Source organism: Aplidium turbinatum, chromosome 11 (genome assembly GCF_918807975.1).
Source record: "Aplidium turbinatum chromosome 11, kaAplTurb1.1, whole genome shotgun sequence".
Taxonomy (NCBI): Eukaryota; Metazoa; Chordata; class Ascidiacea; order Aplousobranchia; family Polyclinidae; genus Aplidium; species Aplidium turbinatum.
In genome coordinates, this window is record NC_137482.1 from 15,725,492 (window position 1) to 15,742,349 (window position 16,858).

General features: G+C 36.6%; 1 protein-coding gene across 2 annotated transcripts; it reads left to right on the forward strand.

The window, feature by feature from the left end:
• The first annotated feature begins 12 nt into the window (after positions 1 to 12).
• LOC145779589 (uncharacterized) lies at positions 13 to 14,075 on the forward strand. Of its 2 annotated transcripts, XM_082591214.1 has the most exons (14): positions 13 to 299; positions 1,912 to 2,088; positions 2,258 to 2,359; positions 4,739 to 4,836; positions 5,461 to 5,592; positions 5,990 to 6,076; positions 6,510 to 6,642; positions 6,988 to 7,176; positions 7,706 to 7,898; positions 11,455 to 11,568; positions 12,033 to 12,180; positions 12,433 to 12,617; positions 13,262 to 13,371; positions 13,617 to 14,075. In XM_082591214.1, the coding sequence occupies exons 1-14, from the start codon at positions 160 to 162 to the stop codon at positions 13,765 to 13,767; spliced, it is 1,959 nt and encodes a 652-aa protein (XP_082447340.1). In that variant the 5' UTR covers positions 13 to 159; the 3' UTR covers positions 13,768 to 14,075. The 2 variants fall into 2 exon arrangements, with proteins under 2 accessions (XP_082447340.1, XP_082447341.1); XM_082591215.1 differs by lacking the exons at positions 13 to 299; positions 1,912 to 2,088; positions 2,258 to 2,359 and adding an exon at positions 3,853 to 4,052.
• The last annotated feature ends 2,783 nt before the right edge of the window (positions 14,076 to 16,858 follow it).

The following is a 16,858-nucleotide window of genomic DNA, read 5'->3' on the forward strand; positions in this document are numbered from 1 at the left end:
CTCGTACAAGCACTGTGTGAGCCAAAGTTGGCGCAAAAAATACTGCTTTCAAAATGGAAATCAATTCATAATCGCGATGAAAAGCATGGTTCGAGATAAAAAAAGCTGATTGACAGATTGAAAGGCCTTCTGAACAAGGTAGTAGGCCGGACCATCAATATGTGTGACGTTTGCACAGAGCGGTCTGGTTCTGCCAATCGTCCGATGTGGAGCCGCTACAACATCTCACCGACGTATCAAAGTTCGGATCTGTTCACTCCATTGCAACTCCCGTTTCGAGTAACAGTGCCAAGAAACTAGTAAGATTGTCATCATCTTTTTATAAAAACTAAAATTACTTGTTGTTGAAGATTTTTTTTTTCATTGGTAGATTAGCATATGAACAAACTTTGGTTTAATATATTGAGCCATTTTGAAGTAGTCTACAACAATTAAGAAATCACTCTCGAAATTTATCAGTTTATTTGTAAAGCAATGCTTGCATGATATTCAGGTGACTCCATCGACAAGCACTTAGGCCTACTTATTCAAACGAAACCAAGTCGTAACTCACCAAGCAAAATTTTGTACTTGAATCATCATCAGCTGATGAATTTACACTTGCGTCCACCATAACAAATCAGTTAAGATATAACATAATTCATTTTTCGATATCGCTCCCCTTTGGAGTTCTTATAAGCTATTGTTCAATGCATCTAAACTGCTGTAACTCTTAAATAAAAGCCTTGATAGGCAATTTGGTATAGCTTATATCCTGTTGCTGTACTGTTGTAGCAGTTAGCATTAGGCTACGTTGTTTCAACATCTCAACACTTTGAAAAAAGTATGAAATAAAAAGTTTCTTAGTTCTTCAATGTCGAATCAATTTAATAAAAATTCAAAATTAGTTTGTATTTTCAACTAAAGTCCCAGACGCCTTTGTCTCTCTGCTCAAATGTCGTATACCTACACTACAGTTTTACATGTCCGTGCGATTCGGCATTGACGTGCGGTACATCGGTATGTCCACCAGACATTTGACCGCGAGAGTATACCGGAGCATCTGAACTTTAGGAACTTAAAGAAAAGTGCCATCAAAGACCATATCATGGAGTTCTTTTTGCAGAGATCGAAAATTCATTACTGACTCATTTAACATTTTACGCAAAGGCAAATCCCAATTTGACACAAAAATTCAGGAAGCGCTATTGATCAAACGCCACAAACCAAGTTTAAACAAAAAATTGTTTGCGGCAGGCGCGTTCATTCTCCTCAACATTTACTAGATGTATCAAATACTAATCATACCACGTGGTGCAAATTCTTGTTTTAGTTACGTAGTTGCCTTTCGTAATGTAATTTGTTTTTTTTTTTTATCTGTCTGTCTATTTTCCACACTATTGCTTTTAATCGCTGCGTATTGCTTGATGCTTATAGTCAGTTAGCTAGCTACCTTCAGGAAGTTGAAATTTATTGCATTTTTATAAATATGTTCAGATTCCTGATGAAGGTTTAAGTTAAGCCGAAAACATTCAACTGTTAAAACTGTTTGTAAATATATAAAATATATTGTTATAAAATATAGCTTAACCCTGTTGTATTGTTGTGTCTTCTCTGACATTTGTTTGTTTAAACAAACTAAGCTAAACCTAAACGCTTGCATACAAAAGATGTTGGTACCGGTATTCTTTTTTCAACTCAGTTCTAGGAACGTTAAATTAGTGGTAGTAATATCTTTTAAAGTTATGAAACTACGCAAGCTACACAATACACATGGCTGGTTTTTTTACTTACTGAAAATACTTTCTATGTACGGTAGCCTATTCTTGACTTAGACAAATTAATTATTTATTTCTTGATTACAAATTGTTTTCAGCTCTGTTTTAAAATCTGTCAACCTAAAATTGTTATATCTTTTTTTTCTTCATGCAGTCCATTTTCTGATGGAGCAAGTTGCTATCCATGCATCAAATACAAAACGTGTCCTAGAGATGATCTTGCTGGAGAGGGTGACGAAGTATATTCAATCAGAAACAAAACACTGGACCCGGCACGACTCGTACCAACTTATCATCGCCCTATCATATCAAAAGCTTGTACCAAAGCGATGTGAGATAAGTCTGCAACCTACTTATTATATATACTTAGTTAACTGCACATTGCACAGTCCAACATGTATTGCATAGCCTAACTATTTTTTTAAAGTTTTGGTTCATGTGATTCTTGCTGTAAGTTGTGAAGTTATAAATGGAATTATATTTTTTCAATGTCCTTATAGTCATCCTTCCTACCAAGCAAGAAAAATTGGATCAATCTTGTACAGCAACCTTCGCATCAACGATGAATTTATCTTGCAGCCTAATCTCTGTTTCAATCACCAGTGAGTTAACTTCACTTTTTCATTGAAAGTACAATGATTACATTGTAGAAGTATGAAGTATGTAAGTAATAAAGTAGCCTACCTTGTTGAATGAATCAATACTCTTTTCTGAAACCAACACTATGAAACATTGATTTCACTGTGACATCGAAACATAGCCCAGTTTATTTTGGCCTTATGATCAGTGTTTTTGATTATTGCGTTGATTGATGAAGGCTAAACTAGCATAAAATCTAAGTAGCTTAGCTACAAAAGATTGAACGTGCACAACGACACGTTTCCAATATTGTCTTTGTATGTAATTGCAGTTTTGTTAAAACGGTGTAGGCCTATGTAGCCTAGCCCTAGGCTATGCGATTTCAGTAACAGTAATATTGGAAACATAAGATAGCTTAGGATCATAATGATTGGAACGGCTGGTCATTGGTCAATCTAATCAAAAAATTGATAGCCTGAAGTATAGATACTAAACTGATGTTTAGCAAACGTTTCAACAACTAAACTGTCTTCAGAACTGTCGTAACTTCTAAACTGTCTAAACTAGTCTAAACATTTAATAAGTTAGGACAGCTCATTAGCGAAAAACGTCAAAATAATGCTTTTTACCTGGAACATCCCGTTTCAACATGTTGCAAAATAGATTGGTGGCTGACTGGGCCGAAACTTCTTGCTTCCGATCAAATTAAACATTGTGTGGAACCGCAGTTGAACACATATCGATCAAAGGTCGCCATAATTGAACACAATAACTTGTAAATAATATTTTTTTAAGAGATACTGGAAGTTTTTTCTATGCGATATTTGTGTCTTTAATAAAACAAAGCGATGCCATATGAATTCATGCTTGAAAACTGCCAAATATTAGCCAGTGTAAAAACTTTACATCAACAAGTAGAGCATACCACACTCACACTAAATTGGCGAATTAAAGTTATTATGGAGCTTTCACTACACAAGTGTGGTTTCGTCAGTATATAATCTTATTCAAATAGATTAATATATATGATTCTATTTGAATAAGGTTGTACAGGATTGCAGGTACACTTGTGTGGCGAAAGCTTTATAATAAACTTGAATTCGCCAATTTAATGTGGTATCAGTGACGTTAGCAAGGAAGTTCAAGAGATGCTTTTGGGCCTGGGATGACTTCAGGGGCCCGCAACGTTTCCCAAGGGACCAGAAACTTGAAGATACCGTAGTATATTCTTTGGATATGGTGCGTTTTCTTTACAAATGGCTTAATTTAGGGCCTAAATATCTCATTGATACCGGGCCCAAATTATTCGGCCAACGCACCTGTGTGGCATTACCAAGTTTTTCTAATTATTTTTATCACACCACGCTTCCTTTTACATCATTGGTTAAGTCAAAAGAAGACTTTAATGAAAAGTTTTGTAACGACGTTTTATTGTCGAATTAAAACTTTATGCCGTAATAATTAAACAAATATAACAGGGGAAAAATGCTTTTCGTTGAGCATATAAGTAGGAAAATTTAATACAATAGAGATATTTCTGTATTTAATTTCAACAAGTAGGGTGCCCATTGAGTAAAGACATTAGCCTATTGTGGAGAGAAGAACTTTTATGAATGAATATCGTTTTTCCAAATCGTAAGGAAAATGTGCTATTGCAGTGCAGAGAATGGCGACTGAATTATTCTAATTAATTTCCTCAGCAATACCTCTATTTAAGTAAGTTTAGCTTACCAAAGTTTGAATTTTGTAATCATAGTCGTTGTAGTCATCCAATAGCCTATACTTGTCCAATGCCCATTTAGACTAGAGATAGGCCTAAATTTACAGTATAGGCTTACCAGAAATATTTTGACAGCTGAGTAGAAAGTATTATAATGTATAATGGTATGAATAAAAATACGAAAATGTTGATTTACGTTTTTGTTTGTCTTTTTCTCACACTATTCGTGATGTGAGATAAAAGAACTGAGCGTTAGTTACCCCCACGTCCCACATGCATTAATTGTTAAACACAATGTGTTGTAAATTAGCTAGTGACATGACTCAAGCCGAAATAAAATATCAGTAGTGTTTTACATTGATTCAACGTATGCACTAGTTGCATAGCCAAGTGGTGAGAATCCTGGAACCACGTTCGAAAGGGCGCCGGTTCGACACGCGAGCATGCGGCTGTGTCTTTGGCAGGACTTTTCAAGGGCATGCTTGAAGGTGGAAACAAAGATTGGCTTTTTTATCTTCCCATCCACTTAATCTAAATCTTCAACCACCAGGCATTAGCTTGAATACGACAAACAAAAAACGTCTGCAGACGTTGAATCAATGTAAAAAATGACTGATTTAGCATCTGGAAAATGGTTGGTAAGTTGGCTAAATTTTCACTGGAAACCTATTGCACCCTCCAGATTAATTATGGAAGACAATCACTTTGTGCGGGAGCCATCTTATTCCTCACACATATCCAGGAATGAGGTGTTTCCTCACAGCAGAGGCGAATATGAAAGTAAGTTGTGAATTGTATTTTGGTTTATTCGACGTTAGTCGACGACGATTTGGTGTGCCTGTATATTTATCATCAGGATTAGTATGGAGCTTGTGCTCCAAATGAGGCAAGTCAAAATAGGTTTTGCTTGTTTAAAATATCTAACCCTTCTCTAGTAGCTCTGACCATAGCTTATTACACTATAGTAGGATGTACATAATTTGTAAGCTTAGCACAAAAGAACATCAAAATCAGTGTTTTGGCTACATCTTAACTTTTCTGGACTTATACATTATACGATACACAACAGGATTTACATATGATAGAAAACAGAGGTTTATATGCTAATTTTTGATTTCAAGCTATCTTCAGACAAGTAAGTCGATTCGTAAGGAAACCTGCTAGAATGGAAATTCCACGATAGCTTTCTGATTCCTTATCACATTCAAATATATTCTCTATAGAATGCTTTCAAATTTTCTCATTTCTGTTGTGCTTCGAATTCGAATGGAAAGCTGTCTTTGGATGCCAATTTTGCTTCCAATGTTCGAACAAGGCCGATTGATAGAAATTAATGAGCATTTGAGCAATTTTAAGCTATTCTTGTTAGACTCACACGTGCAAGTAATATGCTCTTCCATGCAGTACCGCCACTTCCTCGGGAGTTGAGACAAAAGCAGCCGTTGAGCGATGCCACACAGCAAGCTCTGGCTCATGTAGCTCATCGACGGTACCACATGACATCATACGACTTCGACTACAAAAATCCAAATCCAGGTGCAAATGAAAATGTACAGAAAATAACTTTTACTTATTTGCGGTTGGCGACAAATTCGTGATATTTTTACTCACGCCAAATTTTTTTTTCCTTTGATATTTTGCATATGACGTTATTTTGTGTTATTTATTGCTAAGGAGATAAAAAGTAGCTGAGGCGATGACTATGGTCTTTCGGTTCTTGTTGCCTGATGTGAATTTAATATTGAACTTTACGATATTTTTGCATCAATGAATTATTACTTTCGCCGTTGATACAACAATTGAAATATTCTGTTTTACGTGTCTATGTTGGTAGGCTACTGTTAGTAATGTTTTCACTAGGTTTACCATTTATACATTGCAGCCTATGGTTAAAAAGTCATTGCAATCACTTTTATGTCTGTTTTGGTGACAGATGTCGTTTCCCCTCCAAAACAAAAATCTGAAGTAGAAGAACAAAAAACAATTCCAGCGGAAAATCCAGACGGTCATGAGATACAAGGTTGGCTACTTTTTCAATTAAAAAATACATAAACCTAGTTGTCGAGCAGGCCTATGCACTAAGGCTAAGCGAGTTAGTTGAGTAAATCGACTTGCATTCGCCGAGTATCGTAGAAACAAAGAGAAAAAGCAGACCGTAATTCGTTGTGAACAATGGAACAGCCAACATTCGACTCGGAGATGGCACATGATGATGACAAAACCATTGGCCTGCTGTACAAATGATGATGTTTATTTTTTTATCATTTTGTTTTTGCGATTAAAAGTATATTCAACTATTACTAATTAGCATGCTGTGCGACTAGTGTGTTTATTTTCCGTAATGTACTGCAGCCATGCAGACATCTTATATTTGTTTGTGTTAGTGTTAAGTTATTATAAAACGAGATTTTTTTGTGGTGTACAAAATTCCTCTCAAAGATTGAATTTTTTAGGGCTTTGGCCATGTTGGCCACCAGGGCGTGGAAGTATAGTGAGTGACCTGACCGGTCAAATTGTAGAAAAACGTGATGTCGCCTCACTGGATGACTTGCATGACTACAGAAATCACAAACTGTTTCCTCCCAAGTAAGCAGACGTTTGTTGTTTTTTTGTTTTTCAGCAAAAAATTATACATCAGAGAATATCTAGTCTACCATAAGGTTCAATTTAGCCACGTTCCTCACCTAAGCTTATTTGCATTTGCAGTGTAGTATCTGGTGGAGGGGTTAAGTTTTTACTGCGAATTCCTGAAAGCCTCATCTACAAAATGTTGATGAAGATCACGTGGATATAAACAACACTAAGTTTTAACATTACTTTCCGAATGAAAAAGAATTTCAAATCTCACAGACAAAGTGTTTCTTTATTTTTTTAACCTTTTCAACATCTGCAAAATATTTAATTAATATTGGCAATCACATACATTCTTAGGAAACCACGAGAAGACAAATCTACCCACTTCGGTAATAAGTTCTCAGCATCGGAGTTGATCCCATTACAGAACATCGATATATGCGGATTGAACCCAAGATTTAAGGGAGGAAAGAGAAACATTGACTCAGAGTCTCCGTATAACATCTACCTAGAAAAAGAAAGAAATCGTATTGTGCCACCTAACAGGTAGTCGTTTATACAGTACTTGTGCATGTACGACGTATAGGGCAGGATTCAAGTAAGTAATTACTTACTTGAAATGCTTTACTTGTTACCTACTTAAGTAATTCTCAATTACTTGAAGTTATAATATAGCCGACATGGCATGATAAAAAATGAGAATTCATAAACAAAACAGTTGTATTTCTTCAAAAGTATCCGTTAAGCTAATTTACAACCAAGCTGTGTTTTTGTCACCTTCTTGTTGAAAGTCACTTACTTTGAATTATTTATCTATCAGCATTATTATCATAATTTTCGACCTGGGGTAGCCGACTGCTGAGCGAAGGTCGACCAATTCAGTCGACCGTGTGTTTTTGTATGCCAGTTTCTTGTTCTACATTCTTTGTCAATGTCGCCTCTATACATCTCATTTTTAAACTTACCGTCCTCATTTGCGTTAGTTTTCCACAGTGTGCCAATTGTTGTTTATCAATGCTGAGAGTTAATACAGAAATAATATAGAATGATTTTTACTTGACATGCCACATTCTAGGACGTTTTATCGACGTCCTGCTTGGACACCGGAGGAACCTGCTCGGAGCAAGGAAGATGAAAAATCAAGAAAAGAAAACGACGCTACACAGCAGTTTCAATTTAGTCATCAAAACAACTTTAAAAAGTTGGAAAATTACCATGCAAAAACGGAATATGACCTAAGAAGCAACCAAAGATGGAGTCACAAAAATGTGAGTAGCAGCCGCGTGCTATTTTAGATGCAATGTAACGTTTTCTGAGCGCAACTTTACTTCGGCGTAACGCCTAGACGCAGGGGCTCCGGACACTTCCTGAGAGTGGGGGGGTAATTAAAGCAGAGCGGAATCGATGTTTTTACATCGACAGGGGGCTTATTGGATTATCGCATCACACATACTTCTGGGAGGTCGCTTTCCAGACCCTCCTTCGCATTACTGAAAGCTTCAGTTTCTTATACAGCGTCTTAGGCGGCATATTTCGCGCCGAAGGCGCAGAATTTTTGCCTTTCAGCACGATTTAAGGTCGAAAAATTATTTCAACGAATCTAAAATCGCGAGCAAAAGCTCTTTAATATTTACCACATTTTTTGAGGTTTTTAGACAAGTTTGACTGGAAGAGGGGACGTAGGCCTACGCAAAATTCCTCTCTGTATTCTTCCTTGGCTCAAGTCTTCCAAACTTTGCGCTTCAGACGCTAAATGGTTAGATTTAAAAGATCAAAAGCGTTAAGGTCCAAGCTGTCTATAACTTAATTTACAATTGCATGAATACAACACGATAACCTGTGCCATAACATCCACAGTGAAAGAAAAAGTTTTGGCATCTAGGGTCTAGGCCAACGGTGTTTAACCTGCGGCCGTATGGCCACATGCGGCGTCGATGAATAATTATGCGGCCGTTAACACGTAGCCTAATTTCATAAGCATGTGTTGGCGACCGTGTCCTATTGTTGAAATGAAAAAATTATTTCATTAAAAAAATGAAATGTATTTTAAATATTATAGGCTACAAGGATATCTAGAACCACTGGATACCTTCAAATTTTAGAGCTTGAAAAACATTTTTATCGTAAGTTTTTGTAGGCTAGACTGTATTGTTAAAATCGTTTAGAGACAAAACTTTTTCCTCGACCCAATTTCATTGTAACATTAGCCTACATTGCATTATGTCCTTAAAAAGAAAACGAACACTAGCAGAGGAGAAAAGGGTATTCAGTTCCAAATGGGAGTTGGATTATTTCATGATCGAGACGGCAGCGCATACTATGATGTGTCTAATATGCAGTCAAGTAGTTAAAACTGTTAAAGGAGATAATGCAAAGCAGCATTTTCGTCGTCATATGTCACACAATTACGCAAAATTAGGCAAGTCGAGGAAAATCTGTGTCGAAAATGTGGAAAAGTGCACTTGATTATCCAATGTTGCGAGAATTGGCAAGAGAAACTCTTGTTCTTTTCGGAAGCCCTCAGGCTACGTGTGCGAGTCTGCCTTTTCACAAATGAAGTAGCCTACCTGAAAAACGAGTAGCCTACCGAACGCGATTGTTGGACGGAAACCTGGAGCCTCAACTAAGACTGTATCTCGAGAGGTTCTCAACTTAGCAATTTTATCGGCTCGTATGCAAAATCAAGGGAGTCACTTGTTGCAATGTCGCAGACGGAATAAATTCATTTCAAAAAGTGTTATGGCGCTATTAGGTATAAGTATGATAAGTTTAGTAGATATTAACGAATAAATTCTTCTCTTTAATAACGCAAATTAAAAAAAAATCATTTAAAACTCACTAGCGGCCGTGCTTTGTAGAATTAATCTGAATGCGGCCGGCAATAGCAAAAAGGTTGTGCACCCCTGGTCTAGGCCTACATTCAATTCACAAAAAAAAAGAAGCTAAAATGGATTAACTTTTACAACAACCAAAAGTATAAAGACATTGAAACAGTGCAACTGCAGTGGGTTTCGTCCGTGAGTGGTAAAAGCGAAATTAAACAGTTTGTAGCAGTGAGAAACTATGACGTCACACACAGCGCATCGCGATGCGTATATTTTTGACAGGATTCATAGTTTGGCCATAGATGACTTGGCGTTGTCTTGCGAGTCGGAGTTTCCAAGCAAAAACCTCAAAAGTTGTGCAAAAAAATAAAAACATAAAAATAAAACATAAAAGTAAAAAATACATTAAAAATGAAATTTTTATCTCTACATTAGTGGGGGGGTAAGTTTGCATTAGTTACCCCCCACTCCGATTGGTGGGGGGTAATCACCCCCCCGGCCCCCCTTCTAACGGAGCCCATGCCTAGACGTAAAGGAGGCCTATCGTAGCTATGCGCCATGGGGTATCACTGACTGTTCTAGAATCTATGTGGATGCAGCTGCCATATATTCTTTTCTAATCTGCATCATCATTAATTACATTCTTCTATTGAGTCTGGAGTATAAGACCTTGGTAGGGAATATGTGGAGCACTGATTCTGAAAATGTTTGTCACTCTTTTACCACCAACGTTAGGTTTTGAGATACGGTATAGCCCAGGCAAAGCCGGATTTTGCTTACTTAGTTTTTCTATATCGCAATAAGCAAATCAAATTTGGTGCTAGAGATATTTCAGACAACGCAAAGTAGTAAAAGCAATCACAAGGCAAGAAATATGTAAACATATCAGTCCTATTAAGCTTACAAAACATTAGATATTGTCTTTTGCGGGACTTTCTGAGTGAATAGAATCGGAACGTCTTTGAAAAGTAATCTGCATGGTAACCTTATAAACATAAAGACTGTAGGTTACTTAACGTTTACGACGAAATGAAAGTTTTTTAAGTTGGTTACCATTTTGCTGACAAGTTCGGCACACTTGCTTTCCTGGTAATTTCCTCTCATCCAAAAAAAAAATATTAAACACAAACCCATTCTAAGCAACCAATTATGTTTTTTTTATGTGAGTTAATCTGCCCACTGAGGATCTTTTCATCTGCTTGATTGCTGGGCATTCAAAAAATCCTCTGAGGTAATCCATTCCATGTTTATCACGATTGGCTGAAAAGTTGCTGAAAGCCTGTTCCATCTCTGTGTGATCACTTGAAGATTGCTTGAAAGACAAAAAACAAACTTTATATAAAGTGTAAAAATGACAATTTATTTTCTGGCAACAACCAACGGTCTATGAATAACGTTTTCTGCGTTTCTAAATGCCTATTGTTTGATTGTCCATTACTTACTTCATGCATTGCTGCCCTGAAGGCAGAGGACGCTCGTATAATTTGTGTAATGTGTATCCATTTTGACCGCTAAAACAAAGTGTACCATATTTAGACTTACACAATTAAACATGTTTCCCACGGCGCTCACTGCTCCTGGCATATGATAAATTTTCAAAGATTTCTTATATTCTCATTTTTGTTTCATGCTAGTTGAATGGCTGTTGTCCTTTCCAATTTATTAGCAATGTAAATTGAAAAAAAAATGGTAGGTTCACCAGATATTTTATATAAGTTTTAACCCGGTTTTGGCAAGTTATTAAATATAAGAGCAATAAACTACAGCTGGATGAGAAATGGAACGTTTGGACAAGATTTTACACGTTTGGAATCAGCTCCCCAAACATACCCCTCTTTTATTTCAGGCACCAAAAATACTTTTGTTGACCTGTGTAATCTATATCGTGATACCCTACATGCTTTCGGAAATAGAAATTTGTACTGTTCTGGTGTACAATTTTGTACATTGATGACTGTTTGTTGTTGGCTCTGTGTTTATTCCACTATCAATATTCCAGAGGCGAGATAGGCAAAGCGAGCGTGTGGAGAAGCATCCATTTGGAACCACAACGTCATTGAAAGAAACCCAAATAATACCAGTGCGGTCCAGCGGAGAATGTGATGACTTAGAGGTAAATTAATTTAACTAAAATTAATTTAACTAAACTAGTATAATCTCAACATGTCATTATAGGTTAGTTTTCTGATTATATCTTTCATCATTGAAGCAAACACGTGTTTCGCCATCAATTTTATTAACATCTAAAGAGAGGCATTAAGGTCCCGATCAAACGAAACTGGAAAATGCCACATTCGAGTTTCACCCTAGTTTGAGATCGTCAGTGGTGCATATCCATGTTGTTTTGAATCAAACTTCCAACTTGATGGGAATTGAGGACGTCCTTGACTTGCGTCGGATCTTAGAGAGAAAAGAAAATATTTCCGTTTTGTCAGAAAAAGTGTATTTATCCTGTTAATGGAGATATCGATCTATAGACCAAGTTACAATCAAATAATTATAATTTATAAACTGTTAAAAGAGCAAAATTGTTTGGCGTATTTTATGTAGACGTCATTAAATTAATGAATTTTGAAGGTTGAAGATGTGAAAGAGGAAGAAATACCCCAGTTGAATGGTCAAGATGAATTCAATGAAAGTGAAATAGATCTTCCTGAAGCGGATGAGCCGATATTAAATATTAAAACGCCTTACTATTCTTCAACAAGATTTCATGCATTTCAAAGTACTTTTCCTTTGTTCCAAAAACTTAGGCCTATAAAGTATGCTTATTATTTGTCATTTTGACAAGTGCGACGTTTATCCGCAAAAAAATTAATAACTCTAAATTTTTTTTAAATTTAAATTTTAAATTTTGTAGGCTAAAACATCTTTTTAATTGATTGCATTAATTCCTGATCAGTGAGTTGCACATACTGTATAATTAGCAGTATTTCTTAGTATCTTTAAGTTACATTCCAAACTGTTTTAATTTTAGAAGAACCCAGCGCATCGTCCATTTCTGACCCTTTCGCTTTATCTCTGGGCCTTGACAGAGAGCATGAAACTCTTTCGCTTCATCTCAACTCAGCAACTCATCCCATTGGTGCCCAAACTCGTCGGGTGGTTGACTTGAAGTCAAAAAGAGTTCAACTTGGATTGCAGATTGACGAAGCAACTAAAGTATTTTCAATGCATTATTATATCATACCATTGGGTTGGGTGTACACAGGGTGCTTTCGGAATTGCATGAAACAATGCAAATCGTGGCTTTGCTTGGAGTGCCAAAACAAGCTGCACTACAAATTGATCAACCATTGTCTTTATTAATCTAATTGTAAGCCACTTGTGGCCTATATAGAAAGTGGGCCAACTGACGTATTACTAAATTACTTTCAAAAGGTTTTGTGTGATATATCATAACAAGTTTTCGTTATATTTAATTTACTTTTTGTTTCCCACGATCAACACAAATGTTTCTTAACGATGGCCCTAAGCCAAAGTCGCATGTGGATGTCAATCATCCTTCTTAAGACTTTACCAGCGTCAAAACTGGTTTTCGTTTTGCTCCATACACTCGAAGCGTTTCAAATGAGATTGAATTACCAAAACAAAAGTTAAAATCCGCCAGTCTAAACCACGCGATGATGCGACTTAAACCCATTGACGTTTCACCAAAGGGAGGGCTAGTCCATCATGTCGCATCCGTCATAACGCACGGGTGCTATTTTTTGTAGTAGCAGACAAGCCGTATATGCAAACATGAGCACAAGCCGACATTGCACATTTTATCCACCTTGTAAACAGAAGCATCCTGCTTTTTTTAGAAACGAGAAGAATACAGTTTTGCTACCGATCCTCAAAATCTATTTCACAAATCTCCTATCAAACTACCTCCTTGCAAATTGTCCGATGCATTGCACTACGATGGCGACAGGTAGGTTATCTCTATCTGAGTCTATATTCCAAAGCATTTTTACGCTACTTTTTATGTCATATTGTGCAAGCAACGATATAAGTAACAAGCAATCTTCCGAAACAGTTGCGATATTTCATCAAAATCGCCGTGACTTGATTCAAAGTAGCAATGACAAAGTAGTAATCATTCAGACAAGGTAAACTCATTTTATTTGATGCAGAACATAAAAATCTTTTAAGCTTCTATTTAAACCTCATTTGCAGAGTACCGCACAGAATTGGGGTGCAGTTCAAGACAATGGCTTCCAAACGATATCACGCCATGCATCCGGAATCTGTGCCAGATCCTCGAGAGAATCAACCTTATCTTCGAAGGAGTGTTTTTCTCGGCTATCATGCATCAGCATTCCGTTAAAACAGATTCTTGCGTTCAGTGCTGAGGTAAAATGGCGGATGTTTCACCTCGTCGCTTTTGATAAATACAAACAAAGGAGTCTCTATAATGTTTGTATGTAATCAAAGTACAGGTGTGTTGCTATTTTACCGGCTGAGAGTAATCTATCTCGCATTGAGCGACTGCCAATCAGATTGAACTTGCAATGCTCAAATGTTTTGGAAACCTTGAAAGTGTATTCGATGAAAGCAGGCTTTTAGCCAAAAGATGGTGAAATCGAGAAAACAGTGCTATGAAAAAAACGCATAATAAAAAATGCCTTTATTGTACACTACTTGCAGTGCTGTGAAAATATAGTCGCACATCGTTCAATTCTTTTGTTGAAAAACATTACAACGACTTCATTGTCAGGTTGCAGTCTATTGAGTTAGTTTCTTCTGACAGCCGCCAATGCACAATTTACTTTATGTTTTGCCAATTTTAAGGATGCTAGACATAGAAACACTCGTCTCAACAAAGCAGATTTCACCTGTCAGCATCATGTGGATTTTCATTTCGTTTTTAAAATGACATGAATAATTTTCTAACACAAGTCAGCAAGCACAAACGAAAACATGACGTGGTGTCTAAACATCTTTGCTGCAACCCAAATAACAAAATCCATCATTTCTACATTGATTCAACGTCTGCAGACGTTGAATCAATGTACGATTTTACTTTCTGGATTTCACTCTACAAATGATGGATTTTACTCTCTGGAAAGTGAGCTCATGCAGCCCTGTTAGCAAGGATCCGTTCTGCTTCCATGCATCAACATCTTGGTGGTAATCTGTTATTTTCTGCAAACCTTGAAACGATGCAAAGAGAACTGATTTTATTGTCTGGAAGAAGCGAAAACACGCTTGTCAAGCCAAAACAACAACGTAACTCTTAGTTAGAAGATATTTGTTGCAATTTATTGTAACAACTTATTTGAGAATCAGGCTACGTGAAGCAGACAGTTCAAATTCTGTACCTTTTACACCGTTTGGTGGCAATGTATACTGAGAAAGCGATGGTTTAAAAATCTAGTGTAAAATGCGTCAGACAAATGATAAAAGTGGAATGAACTGATTTTAAAATCTAAGCATAAAGACAGCATGCGTCAATTTGCAGTTAAACAAGCGGTTTAAAACGTGCAGCGGTGGTATCTTTCTAATCTGCTTTTCCACAGTTTGTTTGTTGCTTTTTGACATAAAATTCCAAGATGGTAGAAAACCCCACTTAAAATTTGTCTGAAGCAATTTTTCAATTTACAAAAATATGAAAATAAATGACCAAAATCAAAGAACCATTTTTGATTTAAAATAAACATTGCACATGAGCATTGAGCATGCGCGATACACAACGCAGGTTCTCTTCTGAAGTAGTGCAGTCGTGGGAGCTTAAAAAGTGGTGTTTGTGGGAAAATTTTTTTATCAAGCTGATACTTTTCTCAGACCTTCCCCATATTATGCAGATGGCTCAGAAAAAATTCCCCATCAATCGAATGATGGGAACCCCCCTTTTGGACCCATTTTCCAAATGACGTCACAATCCCTTTATGAAAATTTTAAGTTTTTCAAAATAGGACATATTATACATCATTTTTTAGCTTTTTTCAAGGGGAATAACTTTTTCTATTAACAAGAACCCTGAAAATGTACAGAAAGAGTTATTACCGATTTAGCAAAAGGATAAATCTGTCAATTTCAGGCAAATTTGAAATTATTCGTCACTGTTGGACTTATTCTTCTATATTCTATAACAAAAATTAAACAAAGTAAGCGAAATGTAAATTGAAGCTATCATCAAAAACGACAAAGATGTTGCTTTCCTCCTCGTCTTGTCCCGTTTCATATCTTCATTGTACGAGAATTCTTTTTCTTCGGTACCAACATCGACGTTACGCAGAAGTGAAAAAAAGTCTTCATTCTTAAGTTTTTCGTCTAGTCTCTGGAATATGTCGTTCATACAAATTATTACTTAGATACGAAAAAGATGTGAAACTATCTTTGTATTTCAAGCATGCTTAGGCTACTATACTATTACATTCCACACCATGACATTCACCACACGAAGAAACACATGCCATTCCATAATTGCGACAGGTGCAAGTTTTCGTTCCACATGGATTTTTGGTTGATTTCTTACATCTGCATCTAATTACTTTGGTCAATGCTTCTGGTGCTATAGGCATATCCGTCATTATTGGGACAAGTTCGTTGTTGCTGTTGTTTCTCCATCCCCATTCACAAACATTGAATTTAAATTCTAAAGACGTAACCCATGGAAGCAGGCTGCTCTTTGGCTCGATGGTAGCTTTTCGGTGCAATTATCCCTTCGCATGCCATATACATGTAATTGTCATGTCTAAAAGTAAACAAAGATAAATATTACATACAGGGTATCTAGAATTGGACAATATCTTGAAAGTGTAAACATTATTATATAATCCCTATGTAAAAATATATACCTGAGTTTATTAAGCGTTGAATCTTCGTTGCCACAATACCAGATCTTGAATGCAGTTATAGAGGCTTCTTCGACCTCGTTTTGGGAACTCCAGACATTGCTGATAATTGCAGAATTCTCTTTCAGCGTTTCTGATTTTCGCAAACTTTTTTTCCCTTTTTCAAATATCGATGACGTTGTGTCGCATCCTGACCATGCATGGAGGAAAAGAAGATCTTCTTTAATATCTTTAATACTTGGGTTGGCTTCTTTGATTCTCCAGGCTTTGTTGAAGCGCTCCTTGGTCGAAGTAAATATCATCATGAGTGTCAGTCTTCCAATGATGCAGTAACATAGTAACTACATCAGTATCATCAGCAATGACATTTACTGGACCTTTTCGAAGAAGAGCATAATCAAGGGATTTCGCTACAATGGAACCGTCAGCATCATCAGAGCATTTTGCCTCGCGTAATTAACCGCCATGCGATGTGCCTTTCTCCTCTGCTTTGCAGTTTTATTCTTGTGCATTTCGTTTTTCAATATTCATTGTGTAGATCAGTTATTTTCAATGTAGATGTTATTGTAAAATCATCACAGCAGTTGTGAACTTCAACTTCGGATTGTCTCAGAAGGGTAG